At 40.6% G+C, this 22486-nt stretch overlaps 1 protein-coding gene across 1 annotated transcript in view; it reads right to left on the reverse strand.

The window, feature by feature from the left end:
* LOC134665191 (uncharacterized) overlaps positions 1-22486 on the reverse strand; it is a 138238-nt gene that overhangs the window by 44808 nt on the left and 70944 nt on the right. Inside the window, exons 47-75 of the mRNA XM_063522058.1 lie at positions 22006-22329; positions 21581-21895; positions 21172-21504; positions 20698-20997; positions 20149-20472; positions 17554-18489; positions 16361-17290; positions 13145-13459; positions 12748-13056; positions 12312-12629; positions 11116-11433; positions 10711-11025; positions 10195-10521; positions 9519-9827; positions 8932-9234; positions 8086-8724; positions 7684-7995; positions 7235-7570; positions 5693-6301; positions 4971-5594; positions 4132-4446; positions 3664-3987; positions 3049-3348; positions 2667-2972; positions 1713-2348; positions 1295-1612; positions 856-1182; positions 474-767; positions 64-369 (exon numbers count right to left, since the gene is read on the reverse strand). Coding sequence (XP_063378128.1) covers positions 64-369; positions 474-767; positions 856-1182; positions 1295-1612; positions 1713-2348; positions 2667-2972; positions 3049-3348; positions 3664-3987; positions 4132-4446; positions 4971-5594; positions 5693-6301; positions 7235-7570; positions 7684-7995; positions 8086-8724; positions 8932-9234; positions 9519-9827; positions 10195-10521; positions 10711-11025; positions 11116-11433; positions 12312-12629; positions 12748-13056; positions 13145-13459; positions 16361-17290; positions 17554-18489; positions 20149-20472; positions 20698-20997; positions 21172-21504; positions 21581-21895; positions 22006-22329 — 11622 coding nt within the window. The remainder of the gene's footprint in view (positions 1-63; positions 370-473; positions 768-855; positions 1183-1294; positions 1613-1712; positions 2349-2666; positions 2973-3048; positions 3349-3663; positions 3988-4131; positions 4447-4970; positions 5595-5692; positions 6302-7234; positions 7571-7683; positions 7996-8085; positions 8725-8931; positions 9235-9518; positions 9828-10194; positions 10522-10710; positions 11026-11115; positions 11434-12311; positions 12630-12747; positions 13057-13144; positions 13460-16360; positions 17291-17553; positions 18490-20148; positions 20473-20697; positions 20998-21171; positions 21505-21580; positions 21896-22005; positions 22330-22486) is intronic.

Genomic DNA, 22486 nt, shown 5'->3' on the forward strand with positions numbered 1-22486 from the left:
AAAAGGGTATGTGTATCAGTTAAAATGTGTATAAGTTAGTTGTCAAACATTTTTATTACTTACGTTGTTTAAAGCATCGCGAGAATGGATTCCCTGTGTAGGTTGCGGGACATGAGCAAATCGGATTATGGTTTACAACTTTACATTCTGCATTTACACCACAGGACCCGATGCACGGATTGACACAACGCTGATTACTACAAGCTTGGTTGAGTGTACACTCAGCGCTAATGATACATTCTGGGCGACAAGAAGGAGGTGACCCTATGTTGTTCGGAGCGCACGAGCAGGTGGCTTGCCCGTTTACGTTCCTGCATAGACTGTTTGGTCCACACGGGGATGGTTGACAGGAATTTGTAATAACGGGTTCTGAAATGAATAAGTTGTATCAGTTTTATCTGCTAATCGTAATCTATTATTTTATCTGTCTAGTAAATAATCGTTAGAATAGTTGGAAATTCTATTTTACTCACCTACAACAGGTCGACAATCTACAAGTGCGTTTCCGGTCATCCTGTCAGGACAAGAGCACATCGGTATATGGTTAACCACGGTGCATATAGCGTTAACAGCGCAGGTGCCAGGGCAAGGATCCTTACATTTATTTTTCACACAGGCCAAATTTTTCTCACAGTCCGAGCTCTGCACACATTCCGGCCTGCATCCCGTGTAAGGATCGCCACGGAATTCCGCGATACAACTGCATTGGCCGTTTGAGCATACTGCATTTACACCACACGGCGAAGGATTGCATGGATCATCATGTTCTGCAACATTAATTTTAATTGTAATACAAATTGAATGTATAACCCACCATAAGAAAGAAAATGTCAGAATGTATATGTAAAAATTTACCTTGGATGGGAATTTTAATGCATTGCGTAAAAGCATTTCCTGTGTATCCTTGGTTGCACGAACAAACCGAAAAATGATTGACGACCTGGCATATTGCGTTTAGACCGCATGAGCCAGGACATGGATCCCTACATTTCTGGTTGATACATGCTAGGTTACTGGGACATTCTTCATTAATTGTGCACTCGGGCTTGCAGTTAGGTGGACTGCCTTCGAAATTTGGTAAACACGAGCATGAAGGAATACCATTTAAATTTCTGCACAGCGAATTGGGACCGCACGGTGAAGGTACGCATGGATCTTGCTCAGGCGTGAATACTGCCGATGCTGAAATATAATTAAACAGTTACTACTTAATGTTACATATATGCGATCATAATGTATGGTAATATATAATTACGCTTTTAGGAAAGATGCTATTTCTATTTTAATTACTAACCTGTGAACAAGTAACATCTAGAGAATGGATCTCCCGTGTACTTGCTTAGGCAGGTGCATATTGGACTGTGGTTTACAACTCTACAATCTGTGTTTTGTCCACACGGTCCCGGACAAGGTGATTCACATTTCTGATTTCTACATGTTTTGTCAGACGGACATTCTGAATTCACTACGCACTCTGGTCTACAATTTGGAGGATAACCCCTATATTCAGGTAAGCAAGAACACACGCTCTGGCCGTTTGTTACGCGACATTGACTATTAGGCCCACATGGAGAAGGTTGACATGGAGTTGAAGGAGGTAAGTTTTCAACAGCTGAAATTATAACATTATGTTAAGAATGATAAACAACATAGTATAATTTATACAAATATAACATTCTTACTTAAGTACAGTGTGCTTCAAATATACTTACATTGTCGAACACATTGTCTGAAAGGGTCGCCAGTCAAGCCAGATGGACATGTACACAGCGGTAAGTGGTTTACGACTTGGCATTCAGCATTTGGTGCACAAGTACCCGGACATGGATCTATACATTTATTTCTAGTGCAAGCTCTGTGGCTCGGACAGTCGGTGCTTACGATACATTCGGGACGGCATCCTTCATATGGGTCACCGAAGTACCCTGTAATGCAAACACAGGCACCAGCATCTGAACGCTCTCTACATTCAGCATTGGGCCCGCACGGAGAAGGAGAACAAGGAGATAACTGAGCCACTGGTATCAAAGACAGAGGAGTACACTGCACAGCCGCGTCGCCATAATAGCCCTCCGGACATTTACATATAGAAGTGTGACTAACAACTTGACATTCTGCGTTTATTCCGCAGGCATTTAAACATGGGTTTTGGCATTTTCTGTTCATACACGCCATTTGTGGAGGGCATTCGCTGTTAGCAATACATTCAGGACGACAGTTCGGCGGTGATCCAATAAATTCGGGCATGCATTGACAAGATGGTATATTTCCACCAGTTTGCTGACATATGGAATTGGGACCACACGGTGATGGCTGGCAGGGGTTGATAGGCAATGGTGGTTGAGCCGCTAAAATTAAAAGAATATCTTAATCAAGTTACTGTCTAAAAATTTCTTTGGGATACACTTTTATTACTGTCTTCTCATTTGCTTGTATAAGTACTTATATAGACCTTGCTAATGCATTGGAACTACGGTAGTACTCCAAATTTCAGCTGAATCAGATACTGAGAAGTTAGTTCAATAGTTACAAGATTTGAGCACTTATATACAAATATAGGCATAGGTATACGCAGTGAAGCTTAATAAAAGTGTGTACATCACGAAACTAACTAACTTCAACGTACGTACCTACTTAAAAATTAAATAAAAAAAATGTGAACTTACGCATCGGTATGCATCTTGTGAAGGCATCGCCCGTCATGGATGATGGGCAGGAACATATGGGATTGTGATTAATCACTTGACACTGAGCACCCACTCCACATGTGCCTTGACAAGGATTTATGCATTTTTGGTTGCTACAGGCCTTGTCAAGTGGGCAGTCGGAACTGGAAACGCATTCAGGCCGGCACGAAGGTGGCGCACCACGGTAACCAAGTAAACATGAGCACACTGCTTGATCACTAAATACTCTGCACTGGCTGTTAGGGCCACAGGGCGAAGGTTGGCATGGGTTCTTGGGTGGTTGTGCTGTAAATAGACGTATGTAGTTGTATTAAATTTCTTTCAAATAAATATTGAAGAATCCAACTAAGGCACTACTTACCTTTGACAGGATCACATTGTACAAAAGCGTTTCCTGTGGTTTGAGGTGGGCATGAGCAAACCGCCATGTGAGTAACCACTTGACAAATCGCATTTGTACCGCACGTATTAGCACATGGATCGACACAACGATTTCGGACACATGTTTTATCCATTGGGCAATCTGAGCTGATAGTACATTCAGGGCGACATCCGAAATAAGGATCACCATTATATTCTGGTATGCAGGTACATATTCCATTATTACAAACGGCGTTAGAACCACAAGGAGAAGGATTGCACGGATCATTTGGTACAAGATCTGAAAAAAAGTTAAACTTATAGATAAACTTGTTCACAAGGCACGACACGTAAAAGTATTATCTGTTCTCCCTGCGAAAAGCGTCAAATTTCCACCGAAGTTGCCGCTTTCCGGCTCCGTCGAACAGAAATTAGCATTTAGTTACACCTCGGCCAGTAAATAAGAAAGCCTCCAATCTCATGGAAGAAGAGATCGAGAAGAAGCTGAGGACACATTTAATTTAATTACGTATAGAGGAGACATTTCTTACTTTACTGTCCTTGGTATGTAAACATACTAATGTCAATGTGACTTCACGATGACAAAAATACTAACCATTTTGCACTTTGACAGAGCATTGATTGAAGGGATCACCTTCGTAGTTTTCTATGCAAGTACAAATTGCTAAGTGACTTTGGACTCTACAGATTGCATTTATGCCACATGAGCCTGGACAGGGATCCACGCATCTTTCGTTAATGCAAGCTTTGTCACTTGCACAATCAGAGTTGAGTGTGCACTCAGGGCGACAATTCGGAGGGCTTCCAGTGTATCGTGGCAAACAAGCGCATGACGGCACGCCATTAGCATCATGGCATTCAGAGAAAGGACCACACGGTGAAGGCACACATGGATTGCTAGGAACAATGACATCTGCAGCTGAAATTATAAAATGTTATTTGTAAAACAGACGCCGAGATCGAACAAATTGGAGTAACTTGATAGTTACTCCAATTTGTTCGATCGATACGCAAGATGTATATCTTGTGTGATCACAAAACTACGATATAAATAGGCACTTACTTGGAATTTGATAGCATCGACTGAACGGGTCACCAGTATAGGTTGGTTGACAGGAACAAATAGGGCTGTGATTTATGACTTTGCATTCTGTGTTTAGTCCACACACGCCAGTGCATGGGTTGGAACATTTCTGTCGTATGCACGCTTGCTGCTGGTTACACTCGGAGCTTGTGACGCATTCGGGCCTACATGCAGGTGGTGTTCCTAAATGTCCTGGATTACATGTACACACTGCTTGATCGTTGGACACTTTACATATGCTGTTCGGTCCACATGGTGACGGTACGCATGGATTTCTTTGTATAGCCGGTGTATCTGTAAGGAAACAAGTATCAAAGTTTGTTATAAGTTATTTTTAATAAATTCATAAGTATCAATTATGTAATAAATTGTATGTAACTACTTAGTATTAAGACATGAGACATGAGATGACATGATCCCTTTCCCCGATCAACGATCGATAAACACTCTACTTTTCATTTCGAATACGAAGTAAAGTAATATGCATGTGTTTTTTTTTAAACATGACTAAGTATAAATTATTATAGTACTTATTTTTCAAGGTACTTTCAACTAACAATTTAGGCAAAAGTATCGTTATTTATGGAATTGGGAGTGAAGTATCAGAATGGAAATTATATAAAAAATCCATTTATACCCAAATTTCAATTGCTTATCGTAACGTATTCTACACGCCTTTTAGAATAGAACAACAATGACCCTTTTCCAGAGCATGAGAAATGAAAAAATACTTTTTATCAAGAAATGATCGTATCGTTTATAAATTAACTTTTTTAAATATAGGTATGATGATGTAAGTAACTATCTGATGAACATACCTAGGGTTTTTTCGTAACATTGTTGATAAGGGTTGCCAATTAAGCCGGAAATGCATTCACAAGTTGGTACATGATTGACAACATTACATTGCGCATTAATGCCACAATTGTTGTTGCAAGGATTTTTACATTTATTTTGAATACATGCTAAGTTGGTGGCACAATCTGAATTCACCACGCATTCAGGACGACAACCTTCGTACGGATTCCCAAAATATTCGGGTAGACATATGCATGCTCCAGCACCTCGTTGCTCTTTACATATGGCATTAGGTCCACACGGTGAGGGTGAACATGGTTGTAGAGGAGTATCAAGAATTCTGCATGCTATAAAAGCATCTCCTGTAAATCCTGACGGGCACAAACATTGTGGAGTGTGACTTATCACTTGACATTCTGCACCCGTTCCACAAGAACCAGGGCAAGGATCCTTGCATTTATAATTGATACAAGCTAATGGATTTGGGCATTCTGAATTAGCAATGCATTCAGGTCGACAATTTGGTGGGGAACCCATAAAATTGTCTTGGCAAGCACAGGACGGAGAACCACTGATTTCTTTACATATAGAATTAGGGCCACACGGCGATGGTTCACACGGATTCACGTATGGCGGCGGCACCTCTGAAATAATTATATCAAGGGTTACATATCTGGTGTATTTGATAACATTATCAGTCTTACTATGTGCAAGATACACGGAAACAAGACTTTATACATACCTTCTCTAATCACACATCTTGAAAATGGATCCCCTGTTAAACCAGAAGGGCAAGTGCAGATAGGATTATGATTTATAACCTGACATTGTGCTGAAATTCCGCAAGTACCTTTACATGGATCAATGCAACGCTGATTAGAACAGGCTTGGTTAAGGCTACATTCTGCACTCGTAACACATTCCGGTCTACAAGTTGGTGGCGCTCCTCGGTATCCTTGAACGCATGAACATATAGCTTGACCATTTATACTTCTACATTGGCTGTTGGGCCCACAAGGAGATGGGTTACATGGTTCTACAATGTCAGTGATAATCACAGGTCTGCATTCTAAGAAAGCATTCCCAGAAAATCCTTGCAAACACGTGCACATTGGTATATGATTATACACATTGCATATTGCATTACGGCCACATGTGTTAACGCAAGGATCTACGCACTTATTTTCTACACAAGCTTTGGTCTGGGGACAATCGCTACTCATAAGACATTCTGGTCTACATCCAAAGTATGGGTCACCCTGATAATTTGTAATACATGTACAAACGCCATTGTTGCAGTCTGCGTTTGGCCCGCATGGCGACGGGTTACAGGGGTTGGCATCAAAGGTATCTGTAAAGAAAAGTAATAGTTATAAAAAAAAAACTTGATTGATTCATGCTCTGTGCTTACTTCTGGATTATTTTATAGACATTATCATTGCAAGATTGTACATAATAGGTACGCGTAATGTGCAAAGATGTTTGGCTTGCTTTTAATTGCGTAATCATTCCAAATTACTAAGTATTGGATACATGCTATGCAAAAATATATTATTAATTTCATATATTAGATAGATAAGCAACATAGAGTAATGTGTAGGTAATAATGACATGTTTACGATTTCTTAGTTAACAAGATTTCCACTAGTACTGTAGTCTCCGTTTGTTGGTTCGTACGTCTGGAGGTCAGAAAGACAAGCTTAGAGACTAGGACCTAATAAATTTAGTAAGGATATATTGGGTATAAAACACGCCAAAAAAGTGGTAAAATAAAATCTTAAAAAAACAATCTTAGGTCGGCGTAGAGAAAAGTAGGATTTTATGGCTAGAAATGTATGGTGTATCGTTGGATATCCAAGATAGGATTTGATATCTTAAATAGGTGTCCATACAATACCGTTTATGAATTATTAAACTTAGTGCCAATAATAGGTTAAATGGAAAGCTGTCAAAAAACCCACACAAATTCGACAATAACCTTTGCAGCAATCGAAGTATACATATATTAATATATATATTAAATATTATTATAAGACAATTTAAACACACATCAATCTAGTCCCACAGTAAGCTCAATAAGGCTTGTGTTGTGGGTACTAGACGACGATATATATAATATATAATTATAAATAAATACTTATATACCTACATAAAAACATCCATAACTCAGGAACAAATACACCATACTACATATATAGGAGTATACTTAGTATAATTTGTTTTTTTATGGTAGCAGCTTGAAATGTTTCACTGAAGTTAAAATATTTATCTAATAATTACTCACCATCATTTTCTGGCATTAACAAGCATTGAGTAAATGGATCCCCTGAATATCGCTCTAAGCAACCACATTGAGCTATGTGGTTGTATACAGTGCATTCAGCGTTGAGGCCACAAGCTCCCGGACAAGGATCGCGGCATTTCTCATTAATGCACGCTAGGTTACTTGGGCACTCTGAGTTCATTGTGCATTCTGGTCTACAGTTGGGTGGATTTCCGGTATAAGTTGGTTGACATGCACATGAGGGAGCGCCTCCAATAACACGACACTCTGCATATAAGCCACAGGGCGACGGTAAACATGGATCGCGATTCGCAGGTGGAAGTGGTGGTTGTGATACTGAAATTAATACGGAATTATTTCAAAATCCGATACCAGTTTACCATAGGGAATTACAAAAAAATGCTGCCAGGTAATTAATAAATATGTTTTTTCTTACATACGACACCTACCTATTAATGGATAACATCTTGTGAACGGATTCCCTGTCAAGCCTTGCTTGCATACACAGATGGGACTATGGTTGATGACATTGCAGTTGGCATTTTCACCACACGCGGAAACACAGGGGTTGGAGCATTTTTGATTTGTGCATGCCATGTTTGACGGGCATTCGGAGCTAACGACACATTCTGGTCGACAATTTGGCGGTGATCCAACAAAGTTTGGTAAACAAGAGCAAACTGCTTGTCTGTTTATATCTTTGCATTGGCTGTTGGCTCCGCACGGTGAAGGATTACAAGGAGAAATCTCTGATGGAGGTGCTGTAACAGTCAAATTTGGTTACATTGTCGAATACTGCAGAACTTTACATATAATAAATTGTAATATATTATTTTATTATGCATACTTACATTCCAACACGATTGTGCAGTGGCTAAATGGGTTCCCAGTGTAACCTTGTTGGCAAGTACAGATCGGCATATGATTAGTTACTTGACAGAAACTATTCAATCCACATGTACCCGGGCAGGGATCTACACACTTCATACCAGAACAAGCCCTATTGAGTGGACAATCTGAATTGACAGCACACTCTGGTCTACATCCCTCATATGGATTACCGGAATAACCATCTAAGCACTGACATGCACCAACGCCATTCTGCTCTCTGCAGTGGGCATTAGACCCACATGGACTCGGGCTACATGGCGTTAATACTTCAGTAGTGTCTGGTAGTGTCTGAGGACTACAGTATGAAAATGGATCACCAATATAACCCACTTGGCATATACACATGGGTGCATGACTCACTACCCGGCATTCTGCATTTGCGCCACAAGTACCGATACAAGGGTCCACACACTTTTGATTCTGGCATGCGCGATTATAAGCACATTCACTGTTACTGATACATTCTGGTCGGCAATTTGGTGGAATACCTTTGAATTCAGGCATACATGCACATATAAAGCTGTTTCCCGTAATTTTGCAGACGGAATTAGGTCCACAAGGTGACGGTTCACATGGATTAACTTCAACCTCGGTTGCTACTGTAATAAAAACATTATATCAATTAAAATGAATACCTATACTAAATTGTTATAATTTAACTATGCATAGTCGATGCAACTATGCTTAGTTTACTGATAAATTCCTATTTATCAGTAAACTAAGCATGAAGTACCTAGGAAGGTACAGCATATTTTATCATCAACACATCGACATTACACCAGAATGCTTAACAAAGCAATACTCACATCTAATTGTACATCTGATGAATGGGTCGCCTGAAAATGATGGCGGGCATGTGCAAATAGGATTGTGATTGATAACATCACAAACTGCTGCAACCCCACAAGCTCCGATACATGGATTAACGCATTTTTGATTGTTGCATGCTTCTTTCAGAGAACATTCAGAGCTGACTACACATTCTGGTTTGCATGTTGGAGGACTTCCTCTAAAACCAGGCACGCAAGAACATATCGCTTGTCCATTTAATTGACGACATTGGCTGTTAGGTCCACATGGCGATGGATTACATGGATTTGCCGGTGCAACTGTGAAATGAAAATAAGGTTTAAGGCCATTTTTTTTGTCTACATGGTACAGTTGAGTATGTTCGCAATGTTCCTCTTACGAAAAATTTAGCTTGTTACCTACCTTTTGTCTGCATTTTGGACGAGCTCAAACTTTCATACTAAGATAAGGAATCCTAAATGCGTCATAATTGGTTATCACTATGAGGGGCGAAGTTCGTTGCAACGATTGTGAAATTTTTTGTAAGTGGAACACCGCTAACGCACTCGACCGTATTTGTACTTAGGCAGTATTTAATATTTACCTAGCGTTGGTCTACATTCCACGAACGCATTTCCACTCATACCTTTCGTGCAAGTGCACATTGGTATATGGTTAAGGACTTCGCAAACTGCATTCGTTCCGCAAGTTCCGATACACGGATTAACGCATTTGTTGTTTTGGCATGCCTTAGCAGGGGGACAGTCTGTATTATAAACACATTCTGGACGACATCCCAAATTGGGATCCCCATGATAACCTGTCATACAGGAACAAATTCCATTGTTGCATAAGGTATTTGGACCGCATGGGCTCGGTTCACATGGATTGAATGGATGTGATGAAGTTACATCTGGAAGCAATGTTTTGTCTTAAGAATACAATTCTTAATATACACGGGAAAAATATCTTGCATAATCAGTATAAACTGAAATTAATGTCATATACTAAGAAAAACTGACCAAGGCCTCCAGTGCCCCAGGCTGGAATCGAACCAGCTATCGTGGTAAGCAGGTGGATAGCAGAGGACGCTGCTTCGATTCCAGCCTGGGGCACTGGAGGCCTTGGTCACTTTTTCTTAGTATATGACATTTATTTCAGTTTATAATTTCTATAGTAGCGTTTATACTTGAATTAAAAACAAATTAAAATATTTTCTGAAAATAATTTAATTTGTTCTAAATACTTCTAAAATCATAATCAATATAGTTAATAAGTACCTTGAATTGGTTTTAATGTGCATTGTCTGAATGGATCTCCAGAATATCCATCTGGGCACAAGCATACTGGTACATGATTGTTAACAAAGCAATCTGCGTAGAGACCACATGAACCTTCGCAAGGGTTTCGGCACTTTTCAGCTATACAAGCCTTGTCACTGGGGCAGTCAGAATTTATGACACATTCCGGCTTACAGAATGGTGGTGAGCCCGTGTACGAAGGTAAACAAGAACACGAAGGTAAACTATTGATATTACGGCATTCTGCATAAGGACCACATGGTGACGGAATACATGGATCTGTTGGAGGGTTAGGCGGTGGGTTGTCTGCGAAAAAATATTATAACATAGATAGTTATCATAACATAAATATAGGCAAGAGCATATGGAAGATCTTGCATCACAGAAAATAAACGCGCTAATAATATAATATAATAATATTTTACGCGCGTAGATATTGCACGCACAGTCTATGTAAGGCGAGTTTTTATTTTGTACCTAAGACTTGTTACTTACATGAAACAGCCGCACATGCCATGAACGGATTTCCAGAGTACCCGGGACGACATGAACATACTGGACTATGATTTATTACTTTGCAATCTGTATTTTGGCCGCAAGGCTTCGGGCAAGGATTTACACATCTTTGATTAACACATGCTCTGTTTGTTTTACACTCCGAATTCACAACGCATTCGGGTTTACAGTTCGGAGGACTTCCTATATAGTTCGTTAAACACGAGCACACAGGCTGCCCATTAACTTCCTTACAAATCGCATTAGCGCCGCACGGAGATGGATTGCATTTGTCTATTGTTTGTATGTCCCGATCTGCAAGCATAGTTATTGAATAATAGATAATCCATCACACACAATAAGTAAGAAATTCTTTAACATATCAGTAGAAATTCAAAAACTTACCCGGTATCAGAGAACACATTGAAAATGGGTTTCCTGTATAACCTGCGTTACATTGGCATACAGGTTTATGATTTGTTACATAACATTCTGAGTTATATCCACACACTCCAGGACATGGGTCAGTACATTTGTTTTTAGTACATGCGGACGTTAACGGACAGTCAGAGTCAGCTACGCATTCAGGTCTGCAACCTTGATATGGATCTCCGGTGTAATCATTTAGACATGTACAAGATCCCGCATTTCCTTGTACCTTGCACTGAGCGTTCGCCCCACAAGGCGAAGGTTCACAAGGATTGAGATATTCAATCATAGGAGCTGAAAATTATTATAAAATCATGAATTCACTTACCAAAACACAGCCAGATACCGTAGAAGCACTTCCTCTGTCAGAAGCGTTAGTCGAAGCTTGCTGGGCTCGGCGTCGTTTAGTGTTCTCCTTAGTCCGGCGACGGCGGCACTATCTCTAGCGGCACCATCCAAAAGCGGCCGTCACGGCAACGGCCCAAGCTTACTGTAAGTGCTAGGTTATCTCCGCGTGCTCCGTTGTCAAGCAAAGGCATTATTAATATCCTATACATATAGTTACATCGAAATGTTACATCCCTTCTGGAAGCTTTATTGAAATCCAATATTATTGACGGTTTCGGCTTCGCGTTCCTGCTCCGATGATTTATTATGAATTTTAAGCGAATGTATAGTTACGGCATTGATGAATTTGCTTATGAACCAAGCGATGGGCATGGTCAACACTCAGTCCTGAAGTCAAATCATCCTTACCGAACTATAGCTTTATACATTAGTACCTAGACCGTGTGAGGCGTGACAATTTTCTAAACACTTTAAAGAAAGCACAATTTTCCAAGCATGAATTATCACGCTTTGCAAAGCAGGGGGTTACATGCATTTTGCATCTAAACGTTTAAGGCCGAATAATAATTTAATCACCACAAATAAACAACTAGTTTTACCTTATAATCATATAAAACCCAAAAATGTTATAATACAGGTGTACTCGTCATTTGCAGTTTACTAAATTACAAAATCGATGAATTTCAATCAAGATTACTTTCTGTTATCGCGCAGCCGGATATAAAATACTATTCCAACCCTCCGCGGCGATTTAAACATTCGAGGCGTAGTAAAACAATGATATTCATCGAGAAGAAGTACTCGAGTACAAATTATTCTCTTACCTCGTGGTGGTGTACAACCCTGGAATGGGTCTCCTTCGAGGCCAGGTTCGCAGACGCAGGAAGCACGATGGTCAACCACTGAGCAAACAGCTCTTAGGCCACATGCTTGCACGCACGGATCCTTGCAACGCTGATTCACACATGCAAGAGCCGCTGGACATTCGGCACTGATTGTACATTCAGGTCGGCAATTTGGCGGAGTACCAATTAATCCTGGTTGGCAACTGCAAGCCGGTGTTTCTCCTGATTGTATACATATTGAATTTGGTCCACAAGGCGAAGGTTGACATGGATCTTGGTCTTCCGGTGGTACACTCACTATAAGAATAAATTTAAAATTATGTAAAAGAGCTATCTAGATTCTCCATATACATAATATATAAACCCGATATTCTCCATATACATAATATATAAACAGATGCAAAAAATTTAATACCTGGTGCAGGATAGCAGTATGTAAACGGATCGCCAGTTAACCCATCGTGGCAAGTGCATATTGGTGAATGTGCTACAACTTGGCATCGGGCACCACGTCCACACGCGCCATCGCAAGGGTCGCGACATCTACGGTCAATACACGCCAATTGCAACTTGCACTCGGCACTCACGAGACACTCGGGCCGACAAGATGGCGGAGAGCCCACGTGGCCGGGACGGCATGAACACGCAGCTGCCCCATTAGCACTAACAGTACATTCGCTATATGGACCGCAAGGGGACGGTGAACATGGTGATTGTGGAGGCCCTAAAAGTAAAAGATATATAAAACCAATGGTACCATTTACATTTAATAATGCTTATAGGGCCTAAACAATTTTATTTAAAATATTTACCTGGTGGTTGTCGCGTTTCTGTACAGAATGAAAACGGATCTCCGGATGTACCGGGTGGACAAGAGCATGATGGTATGTGGTTATTGACAGAACAAACAGCACGAGTTCCACAAGCTCCAGGGCATGGGTCCACGCATTTGCCTCCTTGACATGTTCGTGTAGGAGAACATTCACCGTTAGTGCTGCATTCCAATCGACATCCTACGTAAGGATCTCCAAAGTATCCAGTAATACAAGTACAGATACCGGCGTCACAATTTGCGTTGGTTCCGCAGGGGGATGGATTGCAGAGATCCGGTGCAGGAGTTGGATTAACTGGAAAGGAAGTTGCTATTAAATAACTTCCTTAATATTAACTTAATCTGGCACTGATGTACATATTCATTATTCATTATTGATGTACATATTTTGATCTAGAGTATTTGTATTGTATTGTATTGTATATTTATAATAATTATAATGATTATCAAACTGCACAACGGGACTTAATCGCGTATTTAAGTTTTAAGATTTACCTCCGACGTTTCGAGGACGGCGTTGTCCCCGTGGTCTCGGAGAAGACTGGCTCAAGTTGACATCAACATCTTCTAGCCGCGCGAGTTTTTCGAACTACCCGCACTTGGTCTTGTTTATCAGTTTGAACGTTTTGCGCACTAGGGATGTCACTCTGTCGACACACAACACTAACGATATTCGATTTATCGACTGTCGATATTCGTTTCCGCTTACATTTACTAATGACTGGATTCCATGTGGATGAGATCTTAAAACCCTCGTCCCGATTAAAATTGCAATGTTTTTTGATTTCAATGGCTTCCCGCACTTTTCTACTGTAGAAATGGCGATCCGTGGAGAGGATTTTAGGGTTATGCAGCTCAATCCAGTGGTTTGGTCCTGACTCCAGCAAATGCTCAGCCACCGCAGACTTGTTGACCTGACGATTTTTGACAGCTGCGATATGTTCCTTAACTCTTTCTGCTATGGTGCGCTTAGTTTCTCCGATATAGGAACTACCACAACTGCAATCTATTTTATAAACGCCAGGTGACTGGAACGGAATAACGTCCTTCGGTGACCTTAGGCTCCCTGCTACTTTGGATAAAGGTGTGTACACCGTCTTTATAGAGTACTTTCCAAGTACTGTGCCAACTTTATCCGTTACCCCCTTTTACATACGGCAAAAATGCCGGCTGTCTGGAGACATCAGGACGTTTCCGCCTTGCCTTTCGTCTGGGTTGCCACTTTTTTACCTTGTACCCGTTCCTCCTTAGTACCTCCTGAATATGCGACATCTCGCTCTCTAAATATTCAGGGTCACACAGATCATGTGCTCTGTTTACTAGCGAGGTAACCACCGATTGTAAGTGACGAGGATGGTGGTGAGAAAGGGCGTTCAAATACCTGTCAGTGTGTGTAGGTTTCCTATAAACAGTATGAGTTAGGGTTCCGTCCACTCGACCAATCACTTTCACGTCCAAAAACGGCAAACTGCGCTGTGATTCCAATTCATACGTGAACTTCGTCTTCGGATGAATTGAATTTAGATATCGGAGTAGTTGCTCCACCTCCTGCTTCCCACCCTTCATAATACAGAAAACATCATCCACATAGCGCTTCCACAACTTCACCGCCCAAGGCTGCAAGTTTATACTGGCTTCGATATGCTCCATCCAGATATTTGCCAAAACCGGTGCTACAGGGCTACCCATGGCTACCCCATCAATCTGGAGGTAATGCTTTCCACAATACAAAAAGTAGCTTCCTTCCAAGCAGTTCCTCAGCAACACCATTACTGACTCCGATATACCCTCATCGCTCAGTTTCCTTCTGACTACTTCTAGACATTCTTTAACGGGAACATTGGTGAAGAGCGACTCAACGTCAAAGCTCACCATTACCTCATCTGGTTCCAGCGTTATTCCCTTGAGAATATCTATAAAGTGACGAGAGTCCTTCACAAAAGACGACGTACTACCCACAAGCGGCTGCATACTGTTTATAGGAAACCTACACACACTGACAGGTATTTGAACGCCCTTTCTCACCACCATCCTCGTCACTTACAATCGGTGGTTACCTCGCTAGTAAACAGAGCACATGATCTGTGTGACCCTGAATATTTAGAGAGCGAGATGTCGCATATTCAGGAGGTACTAAGGAGGAACGGGTACAAGGTAAAAAAGTGGCAACCCAGACGAAAGGCAAGGCGGAAACGTCCTGATGTCTCCAGACAGCCGGCATTTTTGCCGTATGTAAAAGGGGGTAACGGATAAAGTTGGCACAGTACTTGGAAAGTACTCTATAAAGACGGTGTACACACCTTTATCCAAAGTAGCAGGGAGCCTAAGGTCACCGAAGGACGTTATTCCGTTCCAGTCACCTGGCGTTTATAAAATAGATTGCAGTTGTGGTAGTTCCTATATCGGAGAAACTAAGCGCACCATAGCAGAAAGAGTTAAGGAACATATCGCAGCTGTCAAAAATCGTCAGGTCAACAAGTCTGCGGTGGCTGAGCATTTGCTGGAGTCAGGACCAAACCACTGGATTGAGCTGCATAACCCTAAAATCCTCTCCACGGATCGCCATTTCTACAGTAGAAAAGTGCGGGAAGCCATTGAAATCAAAAAACATTGCAATTTTAATCGGGACGAGGGTTTTAAGATCTCATCCACATGGAATCCAGTCATTAGTAAATGTAAGCGGAAACGAATATCGACAGTCGATAAATCGAATATCGTTAGTGTTGTGTGTCGACAGAGTGACATCCCTAGTGCGCAAAACGTTCAAACTGATAAACAAGACCAAGTGCGGGTAGTTCGAAAAACTCGCGCGGCTAGAAGATGTTGATGTCAACTTGAGCCAGTCTTCTCCGAGACCACGGGGACAACGCCGTCCTCGAAACGTCGGAGGTAAATCTTAAAACTTAAATACGCGATTAAGTCCCGTTGTGCAGTTTGATAATGTTTAATAATCGTGAAAGTTTAAATCAGAATTATAATGATAATCTAGTTTGGCGGCGGAACAGGTTTTAGGTTACTTTTCGTTCCACTTCTACCATTTTCGCACTTGTCATCTCATATATTTGTGTTCAGGACACTATACTGAATGCACTGATACTAAATATACCCATATTCGAGATGAAATGAGCGGAAATCGATTTCTAAAAGACTTTTAATCCGTTTAAATTGACGTCTTTATCAATAATTAAAAACTTACCAAATTCAGAGCACTGTATAAACGGATCTCCAGAAAAGCCTGTTGGGCAGCTACATATTGGTATGTGATCGTGAACTCTGCATTCGGCTCTAAATCCACAGGAACCTTCACATGGATTAGTGCATTTTTCAGCTATGCATGCCTGGTGTGAAGGGCAGTCAGTATTTACTAGACATTCTGGTCGGCAGTTAGGTGGTCCGCCTATGTACCCTTGCAAGCAAGAGCAGGATGGGTTACTATTAAGTACACGACATTCACTATAAGGTCCGCACGGATTTGGATAACAAGGCTGTGTTGGTGGAGGCGGTTGGTCTTCAATGGGTTCTACACATCTAATGAATGCATCTCCAGTAGTTCCTGCTGGACAGCTGCATAAAGGACTGTGATTGATGACTTGACAGTGTGCACCTAGACCGCACGTGCCTCGGCATGGATCAGCACATTTTAACTTATGGCAAGCACGATCTGATGGACATTCACTGCTTACTGTGCATTCAGGCCGACAATCTGGTGGTGCACCCCTATAATCAGGAAGACATTCACAAGAAGCTAGACCACCGTTTTCTCTACAAATACTGTTAGGCCCGCATGGTGATGGCTGGCACGGTCTAATTGGGCCTTCTTCAGTCTTCGTACACTGTTCAAATGGATTTCCGGAATAGCCCTTAACACACGCACAAGATGGAACGTGGTTTATGACAGTGCATTCGGCGTTAGAGCCACAAATTCCGGGACAGGGGTCTGCACATTTGTTTCGAATACACGCCTTATCCGCTGAACAATCTGAACTCAGAACGCATTCTGGACGACATCCTTCGTATGGATTGCCAAAATAACCTTCTAAGCATGAGCAAGCTCCAGCGCCATCACGTTGAGTGCATACAGCATTAGCTCCGCATGGCGAAGGGTCGCACGGCTGACGTTCAGTTTCTGAAATTAAATTTTCATTTTATTAAATGTACAGAACAACAAATAAATATATGGTGTACAGTGTACGTACAGTGCAAAAAATGCAAATCGTCAGTTGATTATATAAAACAAATTACAGAGAATCATAAAAAAAATACGTACTCGTAGGTACATGGAAGCTTTTAAGATAATGAAAATCATGATTTTATCTTAAATAGATTATAGATTACCAAAATCATATAAAAAATACACTAATAAAACGAAAATAACTATACTGTACTAACCTTTTTCAGGGACACATTGTAGGAAAGGGTTGCCAGTAAATTTCTCTCTACAACTGCACGAAACAGTGTGGCTGATAACAGTGCATTCAGCATTCACTCCACACGAGCCTGGGCATGGATCTAAACACTTGTTACGAACACAAGCTTGGTTCGAAGGACAGTCCGGATTGATAACACATTCTGGCCTGCAATTTGGTGGCTGTCCGATATAGTTATCAATGCATTTACAGTTAGGTTTTCCATTTCTGTCCATACATAAAGCATTTGGTCCACAAGGTGAAGGGTGGCATACATCAACTTGATCAGACGGCGGAATTATAATTTCGTAGCAGCCCTTAAATGGGTCCCCAGTTTGACCAGGATTACAACTACATATTGGGCTATGATTTATGACCTCACACCTAGCGGCATGTCCACAAGAATTAATACAAGGATTTATGCATTTTTGATTAACGCATGCCTTAGTAGAAGCGCACTCTGAGCTAATAATGCATTCCGGTCGGCATGATGGCGGAGATCCTTGGAATCCTTCAATACACGCGCAGACAGCTGTATTGTCTACATTTCGACAAATGCTATTGGGTCCACATGGGGAAGGATGACACGGATCTTTTTTATCTGTAATAATTTCAACTGGACGACATTGAGTAAATGGATTACCGGTGAAGTCAGCCATGCAAGAGCAAGACGGAATATGATTAATAACGTCACATTTCGCATTCTGACCACATACTCCTGGGCATGGATCTCGACATTTATTTCTGAAGCAGGCTTTATCTCTTGGACATTCTTGACTTCCAGTACATTCTGGTCTACATGATTCGTAAGGATTGCCACTGTATTCTGGTAAACATGTGCAAAAGCCATTATTACACTGAGCATTTGGACCACAAGGCGAAGGGTTACATGGGTCTAATGGTGTAGGAGTCGTAGGTTCTGAAAGAAAATTCATTGTTTTTAGAAACCATTCGTAATTCATTATAATGAGAAGTTGACAACCGGTTGGCCTACAGTTGCCTCCAGAATCTCGCGAACTAAATTGACAGGTCAATGTGCACAAATGATACCACAGTATGGCCAGTGCTGTGCATATCGATATTTTCAAAAAAGTTTGAATTAGAGAATATCGCGAGAATTCACCGCCAGGGGCGCTACTGTTGCGCGGTCAGTTAAAATGTATCTTTAAGTAATTAATTTTACAAATGTTACTTGGTATTTCGAAAATTCTGAAATTTAATAGTAATAGAGACAAGGATATTGAATAAACATATTATTGTAATGAAATAGTTATTAATTTATTTTGTTTCATTTGTTAGGAAAACTTACAGCTAGAATAGCAAGTAAGGTGATAACATAGAAACAATGATTTTGGCTCAAAATACAAAAAAAGGCCGGCCCTGATGGGGAAATATTTCGTACAATGTGATTAATTTCTCATTTAATTTGTGTCATCAACTGGTCACATGTATAAAATTAAATCACCAATTTTAGATTTATGGCGACAACAGAGCTCTTGAAATAAACAACTTGCCCCTAACCTGCATAGAGTCAGACCAAGAAAAGTCAGCAGCGGATTTGATAGCCCACGCAGTGCACGAGTTATTTTAAACGTCAAAATTTTATGAAATTATGACGTATAAATAACACTTACACTGCGTGGGCTGTCAAAACCGCTGCAGGCTTTTCTTATTCCGACTCTAGGATAGAAATTTGTCAGTTTCGCATCCGCACCTCCTGATTTGATCGGTAACGTCACATCACAATCTTACAATTGAATCAACCACTTTTCTCGTCACATGCATATAAATCGAAATCGGTTGTGGCCCCTTTATAATTATAACTTGGGTAGTAATTGCAATAACTTACCTACTTATCGATATCATTTTATCGACATATACCCGTGACTATGTTTTCTTTGCTATTCCTGGTATCATTTTATTTGTCAAACTCATGTCAATTTAGTTCGCGAGGTCCTGGAGGCGGCCTTAGTGGGTAGTGGTCCTGCCTATGAAGTCCAACTTTCTGATTTCGAATCCCGGTAAGGGCAATAAATAAGTTATTTGTGTGACGAGCACAAATATCTGGTTCTAAGTCATGGGTGTTTTCTGTGTGTTAAGTATTTATATAATATACAGGGCGTCCCACGCTTTTGCCACATGGAGAGGAAGTACTTTAAATACTGTAAGTAGATAGAAAATTTTACTGAAAGAAGACTTCATTTTTATTATTATAACATTTATAACAATACGAACTGCATTCAAAGAATCCCAAAATCATCGCCTGTCTGAACCGAGGATTGAACCCGCTAAATGTGCGATTAAAAAAACCTGTAATTCTACTGTACTGATCGAACCCCTCAGTCGTAAGAATTTATGTCTTCTAAATAAAGTAACATCTTAATTAAACTTAAATGTGAAAATTCCTGGTATTTTTTATGGTATTTTAGGGGATGTAGCAATGTGGGACGTCCTGTATATATTGTTGTCTGAATACCCACCACACAAGCCTTGAGCTTACTGTGGGACTTAGTCAATCTGTGTATAAATGTCCTATAATATAGTCGTACATTTTACAGTCATATATAAGACTACAAACCTTCGAGTATTGGCAAACATCTTGAGAAAGGATCGCCTGTAAATCTATCATTGCAAACGCACACCGCTACATGATTTAGAACATGGCAGTTTGCATCTACTCCGCAGGATCCTGGACATGGGTCTTCACATTTTTGCCGCACGCAAGCTAGCTCGGCCGGACATTCAGAATTAATTGTACATTCAGGGCGGCAATTTGGTGGTGATCCAACATATCCGGGTAAGCACGAACAGGCTGGTCCACTAGCCAACAATTGGCAGCGGGAATGAGGACCACAAGGTGAAGGGGTACAAGATGGTGGCCGTTCGGTTGTCGAAACGATTTCTAGAATAAATGTAGGTATATTAATAATGTAAGAGGAAACCAGTCTAGTTTAATTTATTTAATACATTGATTGTAAAACAATCGGGTTTGTTTTAATAATTTAAAAATGCAAAGTCTATATAACTAAATCAAAGAACAATTATACGAGCAATACATATATAATTTAGAAATCACACATTATTATTTTTGGAAAAAATCATCATGAAAACAAACGTTGATACTTACGATAACATTGTGTAAATGGATCCCCAGTCATTCCTGCTGGACATGTGCAAATAGGATTGTGATTTTTAACTTGACAATGGGCTCTTAATCCGCAAGTATTAGGACAAGGATCATCACATTTCTGGTTAATACAAGCTTTAGAGGTATCACATTCACTATTCACAACACACTCCGGTTTGCATGACGGGGGTGATCCCACGTAGCTTGGAAGACATGAACATACTGCTTGCATATTGACTTGTCTACATTGGCTGTTAGGTCCACAAGGTGAAGGCTCGCATGGGTTTTGTGTTGGAGGGGCTAAAATAAATGAAACGATATTTGTAAAGATATGAAAGCCTTCTAACAGTATGGATAAGGGGGTAAATATTATTCTGATTTGAATCTTATAATATTATGTAAACAAGGTATACTTTTAACTAGGCACCTAGTTTACCACATCTGCTAAGTTTATTATTAAAAATTTTAACTTACGAGTATATGTCAACTCTTTGCATTGGTAAAACGGATCACCAGAGAAGCCTTTTGGACAAGTACAGATTGGAACGTGGTTTTCGACTAAGCACTGAGCCATTTGTCCGCATGTTCCAGGACAAGGATCTATGCACTTGAACCGTGTACACGCCAGCTGTGGCGCACAGTCATCATTGATCTCACATTCCCTGCGGCAGCCACTGGGGCTATAAGGATCTCCGTCGTACCCTGACGAGCAAACGCAAGCACCAGCCCCGTTGTGTTCCCGACATTCCGCATTTGGTCCGCAAGGTGACGGCGTGCATGGACTCGATGTTGGAGTCATCTCAGTAGCTAAAATTAAATTAAATTTAGATATGATCCCTTGCAGTTGAATATGCATTATAAACACTACTAATACACTACTTACATGATATCACAACTTGTATGCAATTTCTTGACGCATCTCCTGTAAAGCCTTGTTGACAACTGCATATAGGTCTATGGTTAACAGTCAAACAGAGGGCATTTTGACCACATGCACCTTGGCAAGGGTCTTTACAGCGTTCATTAACACAGGCTGTATTGCTAGGACATTCAGCGTCAATAGTACATTCGGGACGACAGTTTGGCACTCTTCCTATGTAATTTGGCATACACGAGCATGCTGCTTGATCTCCAATAATCCGGCATTCGGAGTTCGGTCCACACGGTGTAGGTTCACATGGATTTGAAGGTACTTTCTCTAAAATATCATTATAAGTAGTTAATATCATTTTCAACTTAAAATATAATATGTACTTCCCGTTGTCCCATTGTTCATAGTATAATACTTGGTGGTTATAGTATACTTACTTTCTTCCAACTCGCATTTTGAAAACGGATCGCCAGTGTATCCAGGTGTACAACTGCATATAGGATTATGTGTAACGACTTGACAACGTGCATTATATCCACAAGCATTCGGGCATGGGTCAATACATTTTTTGTTAACACATGCCTTATTTTGTGGGCATTCGGAGCTCACAATACATTCAGGGCGGCAGGTAGGAGGTGTGCCGATATACCCACTATCGCATGTGCATACGCTATGACCGTTTACTTCTCGGCATAAACTGTTAGGTCCGCAAGGAGATGGCTGGCATGGTTTTACATTATCATCTCGTCCAGGAGGAAGTTCTGTAAATATTCATTTAAACATTGAATATTTAAAACTACCTTTTAAGTTAAATACAGTCTACAAATCGACGCTTATCATGAATAGTGACACAAAACAAAATGAAATGCCATTCGACTTTAAATCTTACCAGTAAAAGATAGAATATTAAATGCAATA

Source organism: Cydia fagiglandana, chromosome 6, assembly GCF_963556715.1.
Source record: "Cydia fagiglandana chromosome 6, ilCydFagi1.1, whole genome shotgun sequence".
Classification (NCBI taxonomy): Eukaryota; Metazoa; Arthropoda; class Insecta; order Lepidoptera; family Tortricidae; genus Cydia; species Cydia fagiglandana.